This window comes from Coenobita brevimanus, chromosome 23 (assembly GCF_032717465.1).
Source record: "Coenobita brevimanus isolate Jiangsu-jjx chromosome 23, ASM3271746v2, whole genome shotgun sequence".
NCBI classification, from domain to species: domain Eukaryota; kingdom Metazoa; phylum Arthropoda; class Malacostraca; order Decapoda; family Coenobitidae; genus Coenobita; species Coenobita brevimanus.
Genome location: NC_136976.1, coordinates 52,991,767 through 53,017,815, shown reverse-complemented (window position 1 = coordinate 53,017,815; position 26,049 = coordinate 52,991,767). Strand labels below are relative to the sequence as shown.

The 26,049-nt window shown below is 43.1% G+C and overlaps 1 protein-coding gene across 1 annotated transcript in view; it reads right to left on the bottom strand.

Moving 5' to 3' along the window:
• LOC145392974 (importin-4-like) overlaps positions 1-26,049 on the bottom strand; it is a 332,091-nt gene that overhangs the window by 247,395 nt on the left and 58,647 nt on the right. The window contains exon 3 of the mRNA XM_080267268.1: positions 16,966-17,140. Within this exon, the coding sequence (XP_080123394.1) occupies positions 16,966-17,140 (175 nt within the window). The remainder of the gene's footprint in view (positions 1-16,965; positions 17,141-26,049) is intronic.

Here is a 26,049-nt window from a genome sequence, read left to right as displayed (position 1 = left end):
GAGCTAGAATGTCTGGGGTGGTATGGCATGTTTGGCCCCCTAAGGTGGGGGAGAAGGAACCTTCCCCCACCACCATCACTTTACCTCCCTCAGCCCCATCGCATCATCTCCACCTTGTCCCCTCCCAACCAACCATACCCCAACATACCCCCTACAGTGGTGTGTGCATAGCAACCCTTCTCCCCTTTCCCTCCTCCCCCCCTCCAGCCACACAAACTCCACCTCCACTTTTCGCCTGGCTTGTTTTGTTGCTATGGGTGTATACCAGACTGACATTTCATGCCTAGGGAACACTTCACACTGACATTAGTTATGTATATATAATTATTTACCATAAATGTCTTTCTTTCCTTCATTCTTTCCTCTTCCTTCAGCCTGTGGGTGACTCTACACTGAGTGACAAGCCAAATGGTTTCCTGTACACCAGGAAAGCATTTACTATGCTGGGTGGTAACCATATAACCAGATTTTGGCACCTGGAGGTTTTAGAGGGTAATTATTGTGCTCCAATTGGATTGAGCCGGTGAAGGTTTATATCCAAGGGGGGGTTGGGGTTGATTGCTCATGTAATACCACTCAGGGATGAGTGAGGCTGGTCACTCTCATCTTAAATGTCGGGACCAACTGCCTAGCCCCGGGCTCCTACGCTCCTCATGGGGCAATGTAGGATTGGATGATGGATGGATGGATGAAATAATGCATTTTCTGTACATTAACTGTTTTCGACCATGGGGGATTGGTAACTTTTTTGCATCTTTGACGGGTGATTGTGCGATAACTATTTGGTCAATCTGGCTGAAACATACATTTTCAGGTGTGTAAATTCAGTCTCCTGAAATGTGGAAGAAAATTTTTTACCTTGGTGAAAGTCGAAAAATCGACTCTGTTTTGCGGCTGGAGGGACAGACCTGCTGAGCAAATTGCGTACTTTAGGGGTTAATTACGGACTAGACCACCAGGCGCCATAATCTGGTTACATGGTAACTACCCAGAGTAGTAAATGGTTTCCTGGTGTACACCTGGCAACAAAACCAGGGTCACCAGCATCAATTGTTGCTAGACTGTTTTGTTTCTGTTATAAAGGTTCCAACAGGCTTGTATGCATTTGCCTTGGTCACCTAATGGTGGCTCTCCATGCTGCTGAATCTCTGACAGCCTCCCTATTCAGTCCCTTATCCCTGAGGTCACATTTATGACCTTGTCCTGCTTCTTTTTTGGTTCACCTCTTGCAACCCTACCCCCAACGTTCACACTTTTCATTTTCAACACCCAACTGTAATCCCCCATCCTCTCCACATGCCCAAACCATCTCAATCTACCTCCCCACATAACAACACCGATACACTCCAGTCCCATCTGTCCTCACAATTCTTCTAACGTAAACCTAGCTCCCCCAGGCCTCGCATTCAAGGAATCACTGCACATCCATGTAATCACTGCCATTTCTATACATTTGTGCCAGTGAATGTGTTTTTCTTTTACTGTCCAGGTCTCACTACCATACAGCATTACACTTATAACACATGCCACATACAAAGACCTCCTAGCGTGGAGGGAAAGCCCTCTCAATGTCAGGAGAGGCAACAGCTCCCTCAACTTCTTTCAACCACTGTTCACTTTAGCCATAGCGCAAGCTCCAGGCACCACATCCACCTCCAGTGCATAACATGTCTCCCAGGTAAAAAAAAAAAAAAAAAAACTTCCACAAACAGTCACACTTGAGAGACTAACCAGCAAGATCAATCCTATCACGCCTGACTATCTCCATATACTTTCCCCTACACACGCCACACATGAAATCAGCATTATCTCACAGTCTACCTCTAAAACCATTACATCTCTTATGCACCCACTTATTACAAACACTGCACAAGATGTCATTACTTCCCACGCCCCTGTGGCAAACCACACATGGCCACTTTCCCTCTTCTTTGACAGTACTGCCACCGACCCTAGAGGCCATCACCTTTGTTTTATCTGCAATTGCTCTCAAGCCCTTGCACTCTATACAATCTCTCTACCTAAATCCTCTGCCTCCCTTTCATTCTCGGCAATCAACACCAAATCACTGGCATACAACATCTCCCACGGAAGTCCATTTCTGATGAAGGAAAGACAATGGTGAAGTGAGGATAGAAAAGACATCTAGAGAAAACATTATAATTGGTTTCTGAATGAAGCATTTGACTGGAACAGGGAAGGTTTGGAGCCTGCAGATCCAGTGTTTGGTCCCTGGTCTTTGATTGATACTGCTACTGTGAGCAGGGCAATAGGCAGGATGCTGTCGGGGAATGCAGCACGTGTGTCTGGATTGGCTGCAGAAATGCTGAAGCCCAAGGAGCTATATGAATGGGTTTAGTTATTGATTTGATATATACAATTAGACATGAGTGTGTTGTCCCACATGACTGGCTGAGGAGAATGATATAAATGTGTACATGGGGAAGGGTGATGCCCTAAAAGGGGGAAATTACAGAGGCCTAAAACTTTTGGACCAAATAATGAAGGTAATGAACAGAGTTCTAGAAGGTACAACTGGGGAAAGAGTGAATACACTAAAACCTCATTACTACAGACTAAATGGGGCCCAAGAAATTCCAAAAAGAGTGAAACTCCGTTAAAAGCGACATATGGACTTTCCCTTGCTGAGCCAGACTTTTTCTAATACATCAGACATTAGTCATGATTGCACCAATGGTTTTTCACCGGCGTCACCAACTGTTTTCAATTATCACTGCAGTACTGTACTGTATTATACATTCGCTACAATAATCAAATGGTAAAATATACACACAGTAGTGTCTCCATACAACACGAGACAAGTTATGCAGCACATCGCACAAAATCAGTTTCATGTTAAATGTGACACATTTACAAGTAAAATAGGGTGTTATGTTCTGGGAGCCCCATATTTTTTGTCATAAATATATTTAAGGACAGGTTATTACAAATTGGGGCGTGGAAGAAGTTGAGAGGAGGAAGAGAGAGTTATATGTAGTATGGAAGAGAGAGATGAAAAGATTAGTAAGAGAGAGGAAGAAGAGAGTGGAAGAGGAATTTGAAAGGAATCTAAGTGTAAAGTGGAGGGACTGTAAGAAAATGTTCTGGAAACAGGTGAAGTGAGTAAGACAGGGTGACAGTGAAGTTAGCATGGGAGTGAAAGATAAAAATGGTAGATTACTGGTGGAGAAGGGAGAAAAAGTGAGCAGATGGAGAGAACACTTTATGGAATTGTTGAACATAGAGGATGAAAGTAATGCGAGTATAAGTGGCTGGGGAATGGCTGGGAGAAGGAGGGAGGTGAGAAGACAGGATGAAATCAGTAGGATAGAAGTTGTGGATGCAATGATGAAAGTCAAATTGGGGAAAGTCCTAGGAATTGATGGAGTGTGTGGTGAAATGCTGATGCATGGGGGAGAGATGGTAGTAGAATGGATGTGGACGATGTGCAGATTGGCCTAGGAAGAAGGTAGAGTCCCAGAGGATTGGAAGTCAGGTATAATTATTCCCTTGTACAAAGGAAAAGGGGAAAAAGAAGTGTGTGGTAAAAATAGGGGCATTTGTCTTCTTAGTGTAACAGGAAAAGTGTATGGTAGGATACGTATTGACAGAGTTAAGGAAAGAACAGAGGAATTAGTTGGAGAGAGGCCTTAGGAAGGGAAGAGGTTGTGTAGATCAGATATTCATTCTCAGATCTTGAGTGGAAAAGTTTCTTGAGAAGAGAAAGAAGTTGTATGCGGCTTTCATGGATTTGGAGAAAGCATATGACAGGGTGGATAGACAAGGATTGTGAAAAACATTAAGAATATATGGAGTAGATGGGAAGTTCTTGAATGCTATGAAGAGTATGTATGATGGTGGTAAGGATGCAGTGCATGTGGATGGTGAACTGAGTGAATTTTTCTTTTTGAAGGTTGGGTTGAAACAGGGATGTGTCATGTCTTTCTAGCTTGGTGGCCTGAGGGAGGTGCCACCGCTTCTTGGGGTTCTCTGAAGGCTTCCTAGGCATTGTGAGCAGGGTAAAATGCAGTAACAAGGGCAGAAAATGCAGCAAGAAAAAAGCACCGTCCAATGCGAATTATGCAACTGAGTGGTGCTGTGGCGGAAGAAATTTAAACAAAACATCAAGTGAGAGCAGAAGCTTTATTGGGCGACATCACGATCACCTCACGATAGTGGGCGGGGAAGGCTACTTGATCGGCAGTTTTGATTCGCTGTCAGCGTCATGGGAAAGTCCAGTATGACCGTGTTGGACCGTGGGCGATCGTGCTAGATGCAAACTCTGCGGATTTCGCCTACTTCTCAGAGCTCCGTCCGTGTTATGCTAATGCACCCGTGTTACAGTAATTAAACAAAATCATCCCTACGTGTCAAGTGGGGTTGGTGGAGGATTAGTGCCCCTCCCTGTAAAACAATTAACTCTAAGCCCTTGGCCACCCCGTTTGGGATACATGGCGTCTGGCAATGAATGAATGAATGAATGAAAAATCTTACTAATTATTGCTCTCCGTGATGGACACAAATCGTGTTGGACAAACGCGTGTTGGACGCGAGGGTACTGTATATATACAGTAATCCCTCCAATATCCAACATAATAGGGCCATAGGCAGGTCCGGATAGTGGTCCTGTCCGGATATTGGGCCCCAGCTTATGGACTTGTACTTTTGGACTCTAACTCAGAGAAACACCTATACAACTCCCTCTGGACATGCATAGCACCTATTTAAGACCCAAATCACACCAATAAGGGACATAAAAAACTGAAATAAATGCAAAGGAACCACAAAATGAGGTTTTAGAGGTGAGTTTATACAATATTAAACATTATGGGAACTTACAAGTCCCTGGCTCCTGGACTGGTTTGAACCGCCAGTTTGCAGTCCACAATTAATCCTCTGCACTCTAAATTCTAATTTCTTAACACTGCACAACACTGTAAATTCCTGTGTGTTCTAGTGGCGAGGTATTGCAGTTTATTCACTCTTTATTCACAAAAACAAGCACCTGTGGCTTGCACTGTTACGAGTATCTGCTCTCAATTGGAGTTAAGCTGTGACTGTTGATGATGGTGGGGTAACAGAGTTGCCAGATCGCAACGGCCACATTACCGATCTCCTCAACTTTCATTACCAAATTCGTAAAGCTAGCATTTATTCTTCACTAATTATATATACAAGTGGAAATACATGTAATCACTCTCCTTATAATTAACAGCATGTTGATTATTTTCACGCTATGTAGGGTAGCAGATTAATCAGAGAGAGCAAACAATCCATCATTTCCATCCTGTGTATCCTCATACATGTGAAAAATCCATTTGGTAATGCATTATTCTGATTCATTACCAAACAAATTTTTCATTACCAAATTGGCCCACACTTGGTAATGAAAAATACCAAATGGCAACCCTGACAGGGGAGGGGGGAGGGGGGAGGAAGGAGGAAGGAAGGGGTGAAGGGACCATGGTGTAAAAGCTGTTCGGCGCCAGGCCGCAATTTCAAATTACGGGTGGCAAAAAAGTCAGGTTTTTTTCAATTTTTTTTGCGGTTTTTGGCCCATTTTGGGAATATTGGATCCCAGGATGATTATGTCCGGTTAGTGGGGATGTTTGGATATTGGACGTTCGGATATTAGAGGGATTACTTATATATCCCCCCTGGGGGTAGGGGGGTTTTCAAGAATACTCCCCCAGTATCCCTGATTGTCGTAAAAGGCGACTAAAAGGGTTGGCGGAGGGTTAGTGCCCCTCCCCGGAAAACAACTAACTAAAAAAACGAACAAGAAGCCTCGGACAAGGACTGACCAAACGTTGACGACCCAGGACCGGACAAAGGACTTGGTAATGTGTACATGGAATGTAAGAGGAGCGAATGATGAGGTGAAAGAGAGAGAGAGTGTCCAGGTGCTTGAGGATGCGAAAGTGGATGTATGTGGAATAACTGAAACAAAATGGAGAGGAGAAAGTGTGAGAGAATGGGAGTATGGATGGGGTATATGTGCAGGAGTAGATGCGAATGAGAGGGCAAAGGAAGGAGTGTGTATAGTTGTGAGTAAAAGATGGAGGAAGAGCATAAGACAGTATGGATCAGTTGGGTCAAGGATTGTGTGGGGAAAGTTGGAATACAAATGTGGGCGATTGTGTGTGTGTGTATGCGCCAACGCAAGATCGTGCTAGAAGAGTGAGAGAAGAGTTCTGGACAAATGTGGAAGTGTGCATGGAAAAGTTTGGAAGGAGTGAGAGAGTGTTTTTGATTGGTGATATGAATGGTAAAGTTGGTAATGTGAAGGTGGATGGAATAGTTGGTGAGTGGGGTGTGCCTGCTGAGACAGATGAGAATGGGAGTGCGTTAGTGGACATTTGTGCTGGGAGGGGGTTGGTAATAGCCAATACCCTCTTCAGGCATAAAATGATCCACAGGTATACATGGCGAGTGATGAGAAGGGTGGGTGGTGAACTGAATGAAAGGAAGGCAATGATTGATTATGTGTGTGTGGATGAAAGGATGCGAAGATGTGTAAAGGATGCAAGAGTGTATAGAGGTTGGGGGAGTGGACTTTCTGACCACTACTTGGTGGTGGCCAGAATTAGGTTGCAAGTAAGATGGAGGAATAGAAGAAGGGAAAGACGAGAGGAAGGAGTAGTTGCAAGGAGAGTGGAAAGGTTACAAGAGGATGAGAAAAAGGCAGAGTATAAGAGAGAAGTGGAGGAACGATTGGGCAAACATGAATTGGAGCAGATGGGAGACGTGGAAGGTGTGTGTAAGATATTTACAGAAGAAATATGTGCAGCATGTGATGTGGTGTGTGGAAGGAAGAGAAGACGGAGGGGGGTGCAAGGAACAGCGTGGTGGACTGAAGAGGTGAAACAGGCTGTGGCACAAAAGAAGAAAGCATACAATGAATGGATGAGAAATAGGGGCGTGGAAGAAGTTGAGAGGCGGAAGAGAGAGTTATATGTGGAAAGGAAGAGAGAGGTGAAAAGATTAGTAAGAGAGAGTAAGAAGAGAGTGGATGAGGAATTTGGAAGGAATTTGAGTGTAAAGTGGAGGGACTGTAAGAAAATGTTCTGGAGAGAAGTGAAAAGAGTAAGACAGGGTGGAAGTGAAGTTAGCAGGGGACTGAAAGATAAAAATGGTAGATTACTAGTGGAGAAGGGAGAAAAAGTGAGCAGATGGAGAGAACACTTTAAGGAATTGTTGAACATAGAGGATGGAAGTAATGCGAGTAAAAGTGGCTGGGGAATGGCTGGGAGAAGGAGGGAGGTGAGAAGACAGGAAGAAATCAGTAGGATAGAAGTTGTGGAAGCAATGAAGAAAGTTAAATCGGGGAAAGCCCCAGGAATTGATGGAGTGTGTGGTGAAATGCTGAAGCATGGGGGAGAGATAGTAGTAGAATGGATGTGGAAAATGTGCAGATTGGCCTGGGAGGAAGGTAGAGTCCCAGAGGATTGGAAGTCAGGTATAATTATTCCCTTGTACAAAGGAAAAGGGGAAAAAGAAGTGTGTGGTAATCATAGGGGCATTTGTCTACTTAGTATAATAGGAAAAGTGTATGGTAGGATACTTATAGACAGAGTTAGAGAAAGAACAGAGAAATTAGTTGGAGAAGAACAAGGAGGCTTTAGGAAGGGAAGAGGTTGTGTAGATCAGATATTCATTCTTAGATCTTTAGTAGAAAAGTTTCTAGAGAAGGGAAAGAAGTTGTATGCGGCTTTCATGGATTTGGAGAAAGCATATGACAGGGTGGATAGACAAGGATTGTGGAAAGTGTTAAGAATATATGGAGTAGATGGGAAGTTGTTGAATGCTGTGAAGAGTATGTACGATGGTGCGAAGGCTGCAGTGCGTGTGGATGGTGAACTAAGTGAATATTTCTCTTTGAAAGTTGGTTTGAAACAGGGATGTGTCATGTCTCCATGGTTGTTCAATCTGTACATGGATGGGGTAATAAAAGAGGTACAAGGTAGGGTAGTGGATGTTGGAGTGGCCCTGGTGAGAGAGGATAGTGTTTGGAAACTCCCTGTACTGTTGTTTGCAGATGATACTGTGTTGTTGAGTGAAGACGAAGGGGAGCTGCAAGGCTTGGTGGATGAGTTTGAGAGAGTGTGTAAGAAACGGAACCTAAAGGTGAATGTAGGGAAGAGTAAAGTGATGGTCTTTGAGAGAGGTGAAGTCAGTGAATGTACAGCGAGGTTGGATGGTGAGGAATTGGAAAATGTGAGTACGTTTAAGTATTTGGGTAGTGTGATGAGTAAGGATGGAGGTTTGGAGGGTGAAGTGCTTGAAAGGGTACAGCAGGGAAGAAAGGTTGCTGGTTCCTTAAAAGCAGTGATAAGAAACAGGGAAGTGAGCATGGAAGTAAAAAAGTTACTACATGACAGTATTGTGATACCAACTCTAACGTACGGAAGTGAAGCTTGGACATTGTTGGAAGGACACAAGTCAAGAGTGAGAGCAGTGGAAATGAGTTATTTAAGAGGAGCCTGTGGAGTCACGTGGAGAGACAGGCTGACGAATAAGGATATAAAGGAGCGTTGTGGTGTGGATGAGATAGGAAGCGTTGTGAGGAACATACTGAGGTGGTTTGGCCATGTGGAGAGGATGGAGGGTGAAAGATTGACGAAGAGAGTGTATGTGAGTGAGGTGGAGGGTGGAAGAGGGAGGGGGAGACCGAGGATGAGATGGAGGGATGGGGTGGAGAGGTATATGAGAGAGGGGGGTGTGAGTTGGGAGCAGGGCAGTGAAATGGCGGGGGACAGGGCAACTTGGAGGCGATTTGTTTGTGGCCACCCCAAACGGGATTGAGGCGTCTGGCAATAGATAGATAGATAGACTTATATATCTGTATATATATATATGTGAGTAATTATTGCGCTCCAATTGGATTGAGCCGGTGAAGGTTTATATCCAAGGGGGGGTTGGGGTTGATTGCTCATGTAATGCCACTCAGGGATGAGTGAGGCTGGTCACTCTCATCTTTAATGTTGGGACCAACTGCTTAGCCCTGGGCTCCTACGCTCCTCATGGGGCAATGTAGGATTGGATGATGGATGGATGGATGGATATATATATATATATATATATATACAGTATATATATATATTTGGGGGCGAAAAATCTGTACGAAAACCGAGTTGTACGAGTAGAGAGGCATACAAATTCCAAGGTTCCACTGTATATACATATATATATATATATATATATATATATATATATATATATATATATAAGCACAGTAACCTCTCAACTAACGTGTTTAAACAGCGCGTTTTTGTTTTAACACGAGCAAGTATTTAAGGAGATATGTTTAACTAACAAGGGTTTCTCGATTTAATGTGACTTTACACGTACGTGATGTTTTCAAATTAGCTGTGCGCGCCTTGGTCAGTCCCAAGCAGATAGACCGTCTCGGGGACAGTTTAATTTGTTCAGTTGAAAAAAATATGTATATATTGTATCTGTTTCATTATGGTAAATTAAGTCATTACATATCAGGACACCAGAGCGAGGACGGGGAGCGGTGGGAGGTGAGGGAGCGAGTGAGGAGGGACAGCAGCAGACGATGAGTGATGTGTAGATGAAGTGATGCTGTGTGTTGTTACTGTTTGTGACATACTTACCGTAATGAAAATGTTGCCTTTACTGTATTGTTTCTATGCCCTACTAATGCATTAATAATGTTGAGGAACTTTCACAATGCCGTGAAAGAAGCAAAATTAAAAGAAAATCCATGTAAAAGACATAAACAGTACCGTATGTATTAGGGGAGAAGTAAACAATGCTTCAGCCCAACTAGGGCTCAAATGTTGTTTACTTCTCCCTAAATATACTATTTTTGTTTTTTTACGTGGATTTTCTTTCAAATTAATATTGTTGCTTTTAAGGTTAGAGCAGCATAACTTCCCAAATGGGTAGACTTTCCCAGAGTCCAGGAACGTAACCCCCAATATTACCATTGCTTCTTATGGGAAAATTGTTTAACCCCTACACCGCGGGCATGTTTACCAATGTTTTGCGTGTACCGCGGGGTTATTTGGGCTCCGACAAACTCTCAAAAAATATTTGCCAAAAATCAGTTATTAGTCCTAGAATATTAAAATTACATATGCTTATGGCACATACTTTCAGCTTTCTCCTGGAATGTTTGTTGAGCCTACCATAGGACATGTGGAGACCTCTGAAGTTGGGTAACGAAGTCTCCACTTTACACTTCCCGACAACCCGTAATATGATTACCACAGCAAGATATTAACACTATAAACACTACTCTATGATTTTCAAGTAGTTTGGGATCCATACTCCAAAAAAAAAAAAAAAAAAAAACTGTGAAAGCAATGGAAATTACGAGCGCGTCTGACTGTCGCACTTGCGCTAGTTCGCTCTTTGTACTCTGTCATTTATTATTCATAAAACCCCTCACACTTTATATTTCTATTACTATATAACACTTATATATATCTACAGTCTTTATCCATAAGTTTCCTTCAGTAGTATTAGTTTATTGTCACTGTAGGGATTCAATTTCTTTCAGTAAAATACGTAGCATTCACTTTCTCGTCCTGTATACTAGCATTGAGAGTGAATGTCACTTTCAATTTCCCTCTTATAACTCATAGTATTCAGACATGCTAGAGTGAAACATTCACTTTCATTACTCCTAGGGTATATACTCGTATTCTTATAATACTACTCATTTACATTTCTATTTACGTTCTCTATTTTATTTACGTTATTTACATTTCTATTTTATTTACACTGTGTTATGCACTGTCACTTGAAGTAACTTATAAAACTATTTTCCACTGTTCACATATATTTACATTCATTACTTTCACTTGCTGTTTACACATTATTTACAATTCCACTTGCACTGTTTTACTCAATAGAAAGATCGTAGTTACTCTTTTATCAATTGTCAGCCCTTTACCTCTTACTACACGAGGTTTAGTAGGGGGTAAAGGTCACAAGGCCCTCTGCATGGGGGTGAAAAGGCCCTGAAGCTAGCAAGAGCGAACAGACGTACCCCCACACTGGAAGATGAGAGTGGACTGATAAGGGTGGGCCGGGTGGAGGCCTACCTAGGGAAATCAGTACTGCCAACGTTTAGCCTCCTGACACAGCTATTTATAGCACTGAAATGATTGGCAGGAAATGTAGTTCCAGGTGAATGTAAATATCACTTAGGCTTCTCCCTTCCCTCCTTATATGTATATTTATTACGAAAATAGATTGTACGGCATATTTCAAGAGGAAATAAACAGCGAGAATTAGCGAACGAGTGCACGCGAAGTGTTGTCAGGTGATAATAAGCCAATTCCAGGTGTATGGCACTCTCACTTACCTTATTTCTTTCTTGTATATATTATTTGGTATAAGAATAGGGCATAGGGCTTATTTCAATGGATGAAATCAGTGAAAAATTCCAGGGAAGATTTACTTAGCGTAGCACGGCCAGGCAGGCGAGAGGATAGGGTAATGGAGGGGGGGTAGGGAGGTGAGTCAAGAACGGGGAGAAATGGCTAAATTGTCAACAATGGATGGGAGTACAGATGAGATTAGGAGTGCTGACTAGTGTTGGACATTGGCAGTACTGATAGATGATACAAGCCCCCACTTGGAAGCCCGGGTGAATTCAAAATAACACAGAATCACAAAAGCGCCCCCCCCCCCCGCGGTATGATCCCTTGCTCCCAAGCGTCACGAAAGTGACGCCCCATGGTTAAGGGGTTAAATAACGCATTTTTACATAACACGACCTCTCCAAGAAAATAACCCTTGCGTTATTTGAGAAGTTACTGTACACACACACACACACACACACACACACACACATATATATATATGCGTATGCATATATGTATACAGCTACCGCAAATTGACTTAGGACCTCCCCCACAAGATATTAAAAAACAAAGAAATCATAGTATATCACAATGTTCATAAAATGCCGATCATTAATATGAAACCATGTTTCCCTTGTTTTTCAGGACCAGTTGGATGGGTTTCGGCATGGAATCACTTAGATCTCAAAAGTAATCTATGGATATTTCTTTGCACCAAACTTTTGTCAGTTCAGTCTTGAGGTTGTCCAGATCAGGTGTCTTCTTCTCTGTCATGATTTGCTTCATCTTTGTCCAGCAGTTTTCTATCTGATTTAGATCCGGACTGTTGCCAGACCAGTCGAGGACCTCAATTCAATTATCCTGAAGCCATTTTGTCACCTTTCTTGACTTGTGACATGGAGCTGAATCGTGCATGAACCCATGAATAGCAAAAAAGTTTAACGAATGATCTTTCAGAACTTGAATATACCAGCCACCATTCATCATCAAGTCCTTAGGAAGACAGTAGAGGCCTCCCCCTTCCCATTTCATCTGAGAAACACCCCCATACCATTACTGGTCCTGGGTGCTTAACAGTCGGCACCGTGTAAGCAGGGTCATATCGACTACGGCTGGCAGGGCGACAAACCTTGGCAGGACGCATCTGGAACACTTGAAATGTGCTTTCATCGAAAAACATATCTTTTCTCCCCTCATCCGATGTCCAGTGTGCTTCTTGGCAAACTGAATGCGCTGCTTCTTCACGCGGTCAGTGAGAAGCAGTTTCTTGGCTGTGGTGCAGCTTGGCAAACCCAGCTCCTCCTGCAAGCAGTGTTGCATAGTTCGAATTGAGACGTCTTGTAACAGCTGGGGATGCATTCTCTTCAATTTTGCTGCTGTCAGTCAAGGATTCTTGATTATTTCCCTCTTCAGAAGCACATCTGTACCTCTGGAAGTCGTCCTCTTCTTTCCACCGCCATGCTTGTGCTCTGGTACAACATTAGGTGGCAGGCCACGCACTGCAGCAAGAATCTTCATGACAGTTGATTTTATGCGTCTAGTACGTTCACAAATCGTGTTGAAAGGGACATTATCCTGCCTCCAAGCAATGATATGGACCCTCTCATCCCCTGAGCAGTACTTTCCAAGCATGACAACTTGACTCTAGGAAAATAACAGGGCAAACAGTAATGCATATGAAAACGGGGGAGGTGCAAGCTCGGAGCGACAGGAACACATATAGTACTCCCACTCTCGCTCCTGGGCAAGCACTGATGTGCTATGTTTCACCACCTCCCATCAACACCAGAGGAGTTGCCAGTTACTTCTTGCCCCCAAATTTCACTTGGTAGAGGTGGAAACACAAAGTAAAGAGAAACAACTCTCCCATAGCAATTCTGTGCGTAGGTTCTAAGTGAATTTGCAGTGGGTGTATATATATATATATATATATATATATATATATATATATATATATATATATATATATCCATCCATCCACCATCCAATCCTATGCTGTCCCATGAGGGGCATAGAGCCCGGGGCTAGGCAAGTTAGTCCTGACATTTAAGATGAGAGTGACCAGCCTCACTCATCCCTGAGTCGCATTACGTGCGCAATAAACTTCAACCACCCCTTGGATATAAACCTACACAGGATCAATCCGATTGGAGCACCTTGAACACCCATCAAACCACCAAGCGTCACAATATGGTTATATGGTTACCACCCAACATAGTAAATGGTTTTCTGATGTACAGGGAACCATTTGGCTTATCACTAAGTGTAGAGCCACCCACAGGCAGAAGGAAGAGAAAAGAATGAAGGGAAGATATATATATACATATAGTAGAACCTTGATTATTCGTGAGCCATGGGGAATTCAAAATGCCGGTAAAATGATTTTCCAGATTATCGATTAATACCTATTTCCCGTTGTCTTACACCATACACTATAGAAGTAACGTGACTTATAAATACAGTAATAATACCACATACAAAATAATTAATGTAATAATACATAAAATAAATGTAATGTGTATACGTACAGCATACAATGTACAATAATACAGTACTGTAATGCATAATGTGTACTCACCCATGTCTCAGAACCCTGCAGTGAGCTGAAGCATCAACAGGTCATGGGTGAGTACACATTACACATTACAGTAATCCCTCTACTATCTGACATAACAGAGACAAAGGCATGTCTGGAAAGTGGTCCCATCCAGATAGTGGCCCCCAGCCTCCTGAACTTGTACTTAACGACCTTAACCCAGCCTAACTTTGAAAACCACCTAAATAACTCCCTACTGGACATGCATAGCACATATTTAAACCTATTTAAGACCCTATTCACACCAATAATGGACATAGAGCATAAAATAAATGAAAAGGAACCAAAGAATGAGGAATTAGAAGTGCCTGTACCTCAGCCAGGGTACTTACAGCACGTCTGTGGCCACCTTCTCTAAGGCTTTGGCAGTGGTGAAAATGCTCTTGAAGCACATACAGTAATCCAGTGTTGTGCTGCACTTAATTCTTTGCACTGTGTTATAATTGTTTAACACTGCTCATTGTTCTTAACTGCACCACACCAGTTTCAACCGCTAATTTGCACTCTACAGTTAATCCTTTGCACTCTAAATTCTAATTTCTTAACACTGCACAACACTGTAAATTCCCGTGTGGTCTACTGATGAGGTATTACAGTTTATTCACTATTTATTCACAAAAAATGAGCACGTGTGGCATCCACTGTGATAGAAGTTTGGCAGTAACTGTTGGTGAGGGGGAAACAGAGTTGCCAGATTGCAATGGCCACATTACCAAACTCTTCAATTTTTATTACCAAATTTAACTTTTCATTACCAAATTCGTCAAGCTAGCATTTACTCTTCACTAATTATATATACAAGCGTAAATACATGTAATAACTCTCCTTATAATTAACAGCAAGCTGATTATTTTCAAGCTATGTAGGCTAGCAGATTAATCAGAGAAAGCAAACAATCCACCATCCCCATCCTGTGTATCCTCATACATGTGAAAAATCCGTTTGGTAATGCACTATTCTGATTCATTACAAATGAATTTTTCATTACCCAATTGGCCCACATTTGGTAACACACACACACACACACAAAAGGCAACTCTGACAGGGGAGTGGAGAGGAAGGAAGGGGTGAAGAGGCTGTGGTGTAAACAGCTGTTCGGAGCCGCGCGGCAATTTCAAATTGCGAGTGGGGAAAAATTTGGATTTGGGGAGGATTTCCCCCCCCCCAAAGGTCCAGGCCCACAATGTCTCGTAAGTGGGGTGTCTGGAGAGTGGGCGTCCAGATAGTACAGGGATTACTATACTGCAGTGGTTTCCAACCTGTGGGGCACGTCCCCCTAGGGGGGCACGAAGGGCTGCCTGGCGTGGGGCGAAGGCTTGATAAAGAGGGTAATTATATTTCAAAACTATGAATTATGATGGAATTCAATCATTTCTAAATACTGAGAAAATATTTCAGATCTGAATAAGAAATCTAGTTATCTGAATATATAAACAATCTCAAGGATTAAAAATCTATGATATTTATTGACATGTGCCAACCATGCCAGTAAAATACAGTATTTGAGGATGGTGGGTGCAGGGAACGTGCATTCAGTGACGGGGGACGAGAATTAGAAAAGGCTGGAAACCACTGCATTACAGTATCATTGTACACTGTATGCTAAACATATACATTACATTAATTTTATGTATTATTACATTAATTATTATGTATGTGGTATTATTTCTGTATATGCAAGTCACTCTACTTCTATAGTGTACGGTGTAAGACAGTTCCGAGACAATTCCCCGTCAAGTCAATTTGCCATCAGACAATTCCCCGTCAAAACATGGACGATTCCCCATCAGGACAATTCGCACCCTGGACGATTCCCCGTCATCAGTAATCCACCTCCCAACCTACCCAAAAGCCACTCAACCTCTACTACAATAATTTTACTAAATGTCTAATACAAATGCATAACGTATAATAAACTTCTGTTTACTGATCTAGTACTGTAAAAATTAAATGTTAATCACTGCTAAAATTATTGTATCCTTCAACTATGCTACGTACATTATTTTTTCTTTTTTTAAATTTTCCTTACCATCACATCATCCACATCAGATTCAGATTCAGAGGGAGGGCTGGGTGGGAGTGGCCGAGTTGTGGGTGATGCAGGCTTATCGACGTGAGCGAATAGGCTGGCTGGAGGTCGAACAGATCTGATGGGGGTGACTGGTGGAGCAGACGTTTTAGCTGGAGTTCTTGTTGGTGCGGACACTAATGCATCAATATCTGGGAACCCCGCACGTGAACAGGAGGATACGAGTGAAATGTCTGCTGTTTTTGCACGTTTACCCCTCTTGAAAAAGTCCCTGATGTCTGACTGTTTGATTGCTACATGATGGCAATTTTGGAAGTCATCATAATGGCCACAAAAATGAAGCAGTTCATTAGCCGTGTAGGCTGGATATCTCTCCATGAATCAGATGATCTTTCAAAATGATTCATCAGCATCTTTCCATGAGACGAACATACTCCTTCCTCCGCTTCCTCATCGCCTGAATCCACCTCTTCCACATCTTTCTTTTCAGGCAAAAGAACACTGTCAATGATTTCCTGGTCTGACAGAACTGAAATTCCACCAAATATAACAGAAAATTGCGACATAACAGTGGTGTACTGTATTGCGGTGTTTACACTGTTAACCCTCAAAACAATGGCGGGGACTGCGGTGATGCGCTCTGGCAACAATGGAATGAAAACATTCGGGCAGGATGGTAGGCGATGATTTGAAATGCCGGTATGGTCCTGAAGTTTCCCCGGTTGATTGACTTTGGAATTTTTCTATAAATTGTCTGGTTTAACGCCAACTAGGGTTGATTGGCTCCCGGATAATTGAGGTTCTATTGTATATATATGCATCTCCAGCAGGCTAGTTACCCCATGCTTCCAGCGACACTCCTGTCAGCGGTGAAACATATTTACTTCACATTTTTATGCTAAGAATAAGAATGCCACTTTTATCATAACATAAGATAATCACTTTCATACAGAAACATTATTAAGTGTTTAACAAAACTACTAAAGCTAGTGTAGTACCTGTCTTTCTTGGATGTTCTGAGACTGAACCATCTGCTGAATGAACTGCAGGAGAGCAGGCCAATTTCCTGAGCTGAGTTCATGCCTTGCTATGACCCCCACAAATTGCGCAATGGCATTGCGCACGCTGCTCTCTGGTTCACGCATCAGAGCTTGTAGCACTCCTTCTTTGATCCTGAAAGGACAATACAGTATACAATGCACAATATTCATCCCTATTTTATAATTCACTTCTTAACTCTGGCACAATGGTATCTTTCTAAATTTCACTCTTACAATCACCTAAGATCTTGCTGATGCACCTTTTATGCCATTTAAATCCCTCTTGTGGGGCTAAAGCCTTGTCAATATTTAGCAAACTTTGCTGAAGCATGTAGCACTTTACAACCAGATGTCCTTCCTGATGTCAACTAATCACTTTTGGGCGGAAATACATGTAGAACCTTTCACTCAATATCATGCACTCTAACCCCTACAACATCCTGGAGTGTGGTCAAAACTCTTGGATCTGGTCACCTCCCAATCATCATCACTACCAAAACCAGAATCACCTCAGCTGGCCACAGACACACATACACTTATTATAAGAGAGCCAACTGGGAGGCCTTCGCAACTGAAACAGAACATTTTGAAACATTAAACAGTACACCCATCACAAACATCAACACTGCTGTGCACACTTTCAATACAATTATACAAAACACAGACAAAAGACACATCCCTAGAGGCAACAGAAAGAGATACAACCAGAAATTAAAGGCCTCATCAGACATCAGGACACACTACGATACTCCCCAAAACCCCATACACAGGAGACCGTACAACAAATACGAGAACTCAACACTCAAATAAACAATAAAATATCAGAACAGCAAATACTAAACTGATTTGTTGAACTCAACACTCAAACAAACAATAAAATATCAGAACAGCAAACACTAAACTGATCTGTTGAACTCAACACTCAAATAAACAATAAAATATCAGAACAGCAAACACTAAACTGGAAAAATTATCTCCAGACACTTGGCCACAAAACACACATCAGCAAACTTTACAAAACACTAAACAGCATCACACTTTCCAACAGCAAAATGACACAATAAGAAGCTGCCATCACAACAACAAGACACCATACCTTCAAACAACAAGCAAATTCTCTCAGCAATTACTCTTCACACGTCAGCGATCTAAACCCCCATCACAACGACCGACGTATCATCTGACATAAGAGATAGTTCCCCACAGACCCAGACTAAGCACCTTTCACTTACAACCAGACGAAGCACATCATCATCAACCTTAAGCACTCATCTGCCTATGGACCAGACAACATAAGCAACATTCACCTTAAACACCTTGGACCACAAGGCATACAAGCACTCACCAACATATCAAACTACAGCTACTCACACAACACAATACCCAACATCTGGAAGCATGGAATTATCATCACTATCCCTAAACCCAACAAAGACCCCACATTACCTTCCACCCATCACACGACTCTGCACCCCATCTAAAGTGACTAAACGACTGGTTCTACAATTAGTTACACCTCACACCCCCCCTAGCCCCATCACAACATGGCTTTAGGCCACTGCACTCCACAAACACCTTTCTTACAGACCTTACACACAGAGTTTTTGAAGGCAGGAATTCAGCTAGGCCACCACACAGAATACTCCTAGTCACACTAGACATTAGCAAAGCTTTTGATGCCATCCCCCACCACAACCTCACAAACAAAGTATTCAGCACAAACTTGCACAATAACACAAAAAGATGCCTGGCAAACTACTTAGCAGGCGGATGTGCACATGTAACATTTGCCGGTCAGTTCTCGAACATCGGAAACTTCACAAATGGCGTCCCCCAAGGATCTGTTTTTGTCCCCTACACTCTTTAACCTATACATGCACGACATACCCACACCCTACACACCACAGATACACATAGCTTCCTATGCAGATCATACAACACTCACATGTACACACCAAAATGCAAACACAGCTGCACACATCCTCCAACCTTACCTCAACACACTACACGAATGGTTCACCACAAACAGGCTCAAAATAGCCCCAGCCAAATCTACAGTGACCCTTCTCACAAACTGGACAGCAGAACACAGTCACATTCCATACCTCACCATAAACAACACTCCCCTACCACACACACACACACCCAAAATCCTTGGTGTAACATACAATACATCAATGTCTTTTAAACAACACATCACAAACATTAAAAATAAAATAACACCAAGACTCAATGCTCTGAGGTCACTTGCTCACACAACATTTGGACACAACAAAGAAACCACCATCATAGAATACAAACAAATATATGTTCAGTGATGAATTATGCAAGCCCTGTTTGGGCTCCTAACCTCACTACAACACTCTACTGACCATACAGAACAAGGCCCTAAAAATAGTCACAGGCTCCACAGCTACTACACCCACAGACCACCTACACCAAGAAACCAAAGCCCTCAAAGTCAAGGATCACCTAGACATGAGACGCACCCAAATTCTCGCTGTAGCCTCCATAAACCCACAACATCCACTACACTACATGGCAACACACCCCCACACACACCAAGGAACATCAAAACGACACCCAGCACACGATATCATACACAAATACTGTCATCTCTTCCTCCTCAAACAAGCTACCAGAAGCATATCCATACTCAAAACACTCGCTGCTCCATTCAGTCACTTAAAGACAACACACAGCTGCATGCACAGCCTCCTGATATCCACCCCTCCGAATCCTATCTCCCTTGTGAGGAGAGGGTTCACCTGGCCTGGCTGAGATGTGGGCATCATCCAGCCCTCTTAAGTTACCAGAAGAGGCTGGATGACTCCGTCACTGATGCATGTCCAGACTGTAACAGCACCCCATACTATTAAGCACATTATGGAAGACTGCATTGCACACAATCACCTATGCCAACAACACAACATGCACTTCTTGAGAGCTCTGTGGGAAAGCTCCGTCTCGGCCATGGCCTTCTTTAGGGACTCAGGGCTGTTCAGCCAGACTGCCAAGGGAACAACTACTATTCCTACTACCCAATGGACTACAGTAGTCACAACATGGAAAAGAGCTTTTGATATGACAGAGTTAGAAAATTTGCCATTAGCTCTTTCACTGCATTTCTTAGTTACAATTAACTGCATGGTGGCACCAAAAATAAAAATAAAAGGCATCATACTAAAAAATCAGGAATCTTATCATTCCTTATATCAACAAAACAATCACCACCACCACCTTCAATCAGAAAAAAAATAAATAAATAAAAAAATAAAAAAAATACAACCCACAATCATCACTTGGTTGTTAAGTTCCATGAACAAGTATGAATGAACTAAATTTAGGATAAACAGTATACATCTATGTTCAACAAGGTAAGCTGTCTGCCGTGAAGGTCAGAACGTTGGATTCAGTGCTGCTCCAAAAGTATCTGATACGATTTGACTCACTTAACTGACTCAAACTAAGTTGTCTTGACCTACAACCTACCATAAACTCTCATTTATCAATCATCACAATATCCAGCCCAATGCATTTTGCTCAGCTCTATTAAATGAATATCTGGTGAAATTCATCAATATCCAATGCTGAAATGGGAAGCAATCAGTGGTACTATGAATTTTCTGGCTATAATGTTTATCATCCAGCTCAGACACAGGACCCAATTGGTGTGTGGGTAGACCCCTCAACACAGCAACACATGCCACCAATCACAATGCACTGTGGGAGCAGCCCACCAGAATCCCCCCCCCCACCTCACTCATTCCTGTAGTGCTATGAATTCCCTTGTGGGTCTCAGTTTCTGGCTTTTACGGCAGTGCCAACAACAGATGAGTTTAACTATAATTACTGTACAGGCAAACCCTGGTTTAACGATCCAATTTGTTCATTATAAACCCATCGCTAGGTGGGGTATATTAAACTGAGGCTGATTTAACATGTAAAGTATTGGGATGCATTTCTGAGCCTTGGGTTCCCTTCCCCCTCAATCAAGTCCTAAACCCACCCAAAAGAGTAAAAAAAAAAGTTTAAGGCAAATCTAAATGGCCTAACAGCTGTAACAGAAGGTAACCTATACCTAAAATCAGTGCCTGCCTCACTTGTACCCAATCAAGGTCTCTGAAGAATGAGATCTCGGACTCTTATTCAAACTCGGTAGAGAAGGAGCAGCATTGTACAGTACCCTCGCGTCCAAGACGATAATATTGTCACCTGAGAGTCCCGTCTAGGACGAAAAACATCTTGGACCAACACAAGACCTTAGGGAAAAAATTAACAGACACAAAATCTTCGAAAAGTGCCCCCAAAACAACAACCTAGACCTATTTTGGCACCAAAACAAATTTCCTCACCTTGAAAGTGTGTGTTTCTGAGCTTATCTCCAGCTTAGTAGCTCAATTATTTCTACCTTATTATCCTGAGGTAGATAGCGGCACTTCACGGGGTTAGCAGATGGTTTTCTAGGCCTGGTTAGGTAAGGAGAGGCAATAACCTAGGAACAAACGCTGAGTGCAACACACAGTTGTTGTGTCCACGATGCTCTGGTTAGAGACAAAAGTAAGCCCAGCCCCGTTTGCTCATCACGTGCCCAGATGCCAATATTTTATTGGACAACATCTCAACCATGTCACTCTCCCGGATGCGGGAACCGCGATGGACTGGGTGAGACTGTCATAGCTGTATTCTCCTTGGATCTGGGCCGTTATGAACCGCTGGTTCCGTATTGGATGTATGCAACCGTATTACAGCAATATTTTGGATTATTACTTGTGATCTCCTTCTTGGACAAACCAGTCTTGGACGTGAGGGTACTGTATACAATCATCAGACAGTCCCGGGAATATTAAATAAACATCTGTTATGCATGATATGTACAGTACATTAATAATGTATGAATGACAGAGAATTGTCGCAGGTGTGAACTGTTGTGACGGAGAGTCACGGATGTTTTGATGGGGAAATCTCTTGAATGGGAATGCAATTGATGATGCGATCGGGAGAGCCTTTTTAACTGCCCTTCTTCATGTCGTTTTAGCTATTGTTCTGGTTGCTGAGCTCCTTTATTTTTTTCTCTCTTATTTTCCAACATTTATTTAGAAATTCCTTTGTATTTTAAAAGCATTTTCCTTTGAAGAGCCCAAATGTAAACACATGATTTATCGATATCACAGTTTTCATCAATACGTGAAACATTAACTCTTTCAGATTTCTGTAATTATTAATATTTACTGAAAATTATCATCATGTATTCCATGATAGGTTTGATGTTCAATGGTCAATCATCATCATCATCATCATCCAGACCTACTTTCCCACCCTAGGGCAGGGTGAGGAGTAGCAATAACCAGACAGCCTAAATCTGCCCAATCCAACAGGCCATGCTTTCATTCATTCACCATTCAAGTCTCCAGAAACCTGGCTCCATCTGATATGCCAAAAACATTCACCACGTACTGTACCTTCACATAACTGCATCTGATAGAGTCAATCCGGATGCTGTCACGTTAACCCCTTAACCCCGCCATCGGGGCTCAGCCACTTACCCTCCCTGCCTAGGATAATCAGCAATTTTTGCCCCGTTTTCAAATATTTGGAAAAAAAAATAAAAATAAATAAATAAATAAATAACCTAAAGTCAAAAACTAAATGGGAGATAAAAGTACAAACCTTTGGCTATGCAACAACATTATCAACAGACCAGTAGGTGGGCAATCAACAATGGGGGGTGGAGGGGAAAACAAGTGACCAAAATCCACTTTTCGTCACTTCCCCGCCTGCCTGGACGTACCGTGCTCCTCATAACTTCTTGCTTATTCCTTGTTTACAGTGAATTAAGAGAAACAAGCAAAAATATCTCCCTTTTTATTATGGCCATAGGTAATACAGTAATCTCTTTAATATCCGGACGTCCAGCATCGGTACTCCCAAATGATGGGACATTTTGGGCCCCGGCCTTCGGAACCCCCTTCCCCCCCCAAATTTATTCACCCATAATTTGAACTTAGCGTATGGCGTGGACTAGCTGTGTTTTGCCGCATACTTCTGCCAACGTCCAGTAGGGCGACGTTGCCTCCTCCCTATTTCCCGCCTACCCATCGTTGTTGTGAGAGCACACTCCTCACCATGGCCACCAACGTGCTCGCTTTTGTGGTGATGCCTTACTTTCTGCAGGCCCTGCTGTTTCTCTGCTACCTCTTCCTCGTGTTTGTGATGATGGTCCCGCCTCTAGAGAAGAGGAAACGAGTGGTTCTGACTCTGGAGAAGAAAAGGGAGATAGCAGAGAAGGTGGATGTGGGATGGTTGACGTCGTGCATCCTCCGTGAATCTAACCTGGCCCACTCTACCTTGTTTGATATTAAGAAATCCCAGGACAAGCTCACCCAGTAAATGATCAACTTCACATCGAAGACCAAACGCAATGTGGAAAGGAAAGCTATGTACACTCCCCGGTTTGCAGAAATCGACCGCTCCACACTGATTTGGTACTGACAACAACATGCTGCTGGTGTGCTGGTGCGTGGTATGAAGCTGAAGGCTGCTGCTGAGAAGTTCACAAAGTTACACGACACCCCAGACTTGAAGGCATCCGAGGGCTGGCTCTTCACTTTCAAGTTACAGCATGGCCATACCAACCCTAAGGCCTATGGCGAAGATCTGGACACCAATGAGCAGGGAGTAGTGGAGTTTTGCCAGAAGGTGAAGGGCTTGATCAAAAGGGAGGGCCTCACTCTCGGTCAAGTCTACAACGCTGACGAAACTGGTCTATTCTATCACTTGATGCCAACGAACACTCTAGCCAAGGAGACGGAGAAGTGTGTACCTGGATGCAAGCTCGCGAAGCGACAGATATCTGAGTTGTATTGTGCCAATGCTAACGGCAAGCACCAGCTCAAGCCCGTTATTGTTGGCCATGCAAAGCAGCCTTGGTGTCTTAGTGGGGTGATGGATGTCCTTCCTGTCGTGTGGTACCATTCTGTGAGGGCTTGGTTCACAGCCAAAATCTTCAAAGACTGGTTTCACCAGCACATCGTCAAGGAAGTCATCCATTACCAGACGATGACACTTGGAATCCCGCACGACCAAGTAAAGGCCCTCCTTCTTCTGGACAATGCACCTGCACATCCGTCCGATAAGGAAGTGGTGGCTGAGAATGGCTGCATTAGGTGCATGTTTTTGCCACCTAATACGACTGCTCTCATCCAACCAATGGACCTTGGAGCGATCGTGGCAAAGAAGAGGCTGTACCGTTGGAAGGTCCTAGACAAGGTGATGGTTGTTCTCGAGGACGAGGACAAGGACGAGCGCAGGGAGGGACAGGACACGCGAGGCCAGCAAACTGTAAAAAACATTTGCCACTACAGCAATCTACAACTAGGCCAGTGCGTGGAGGAAAGTCTCTGTCAAGACTCTGGAAAGTGGTTGGTCTTGTCTGCTTCTTGGAGACGACGTGGTGCACAACTTTCTAGATTTTGACCTGGATGACTTCCATGCACGTCTTTGTGCGGCTCACGATGACGTTGATATGGACAAAGTGCGTGAGTAGTTGGAGGACGACAAGGGCGATCCTGGGTATCAGATCAAGTCTGATATCGAGATCACATCTTCAGTTGCCGGTACAAGTACCCAGCTTGAAGATTCCGACAAGGACAGTACGATGATGTGGACTCCACTCAGCGTGCCAGTACTCCAGCCATCCCCAAGCTGAGCGCACTCCGGAAGCATGTCGAGCTCATTCTTGACTACCTAGAACACCCGGACTGCGACAGGAAGATGGGGCCCTTGGGACTTGAGGAGGAAGTGCGCATTTTCAAGTAGCGCATCATCAACCACCAGAATCGCCGTTCCTTACATCATTCAACCATTGACAGTTTCTTCGGGCCTGTGACCCCTGCCGTGCCCAGACCTGGCTCCACACCGCTGCCTCCCCAAGACAGGCCTTCCACCTCCAAGCCACAGCCCAGCACATCTACCACGGTGGAGTCACCACTGGATGTGAGTTTGCACCTATCTTCAGAGTCGTCTACAGTGGGTAGTCCATCAACACGTCCCAGCGATGTGCCCCTCAGCCACCTGCATCACCAACTTTCAGACTCTGACAGTGAATAAACAGCAAAAACTCGCCACTAGACCAAACGGGAATTTACATTGTTGTGCAGCATAAGGAACAGAATGTAGTGTTAAGAAATTAGAATTCAGAGTGCAAAATTTTAAGTGCAAAGTTTCTAGTGAAGAGCAAATAAGAAAAGAATGTGCAGTGTTAAGAAATTAGAATTCAGAGTGCAAAGACTTAAGTGCAGAGTGCAACACTGATGAGTTTCATGTACAGCACCAGTGAGAAAAGAATGCACAGTGCTAAGAAATTAGAATTCAGAGTGCAAAGAATTAAGTGCAGTGCAACACAACACTGGATTACTGTAGGTGGTTCAAGTGCACCTTATTACTGTCAGAGTCTGAGAGGAGGCGGGTTATTCATCGTGAAGCCACGGATTTGTTGTAAGTACCCTGAATATTGCTAAATATTTTCCATACTCACCTGTAAATCCTCCTTCTCTGCTTCCTTTTCATTTATTTCATGCTTTCTATCCCTTATTTGTGTGAACAGGGTCTTAAAGAGGTGCTATGCATGTCCAGTAGGAAACTATGTAGGTGGTTTTCTGAGTTAGGCTGGGTTAGGATCCATAAACAACAGGGTCCCAGTATCCGGACGATCCCACTTTTCGGACATGCCTTTGGCTGTATTACATCAGATATTGGAGAGATTACTGTACATGGCTTACAGAAACCATGTTCTATTTATTTTTTTTCATTTTCTTACGTCGTACAGCACAAATCTTTTTAACAATATTTTCATATTAATATTACAGCCAATGTATCTCTACCAAGTGGCTTAGGCTGTCTGGTAGAGATTGTATGTAGAGTGAGAAGTGCTTGTAAGTGTAACTGTAGTGTTGGAGTGGCTTTGGATGGGTGTGTAGTCTGTGAACCAAGTGTAATCGGCCCGAGCAAGCCAACTGGGTGCAAGCATACTTTACAGTAAGC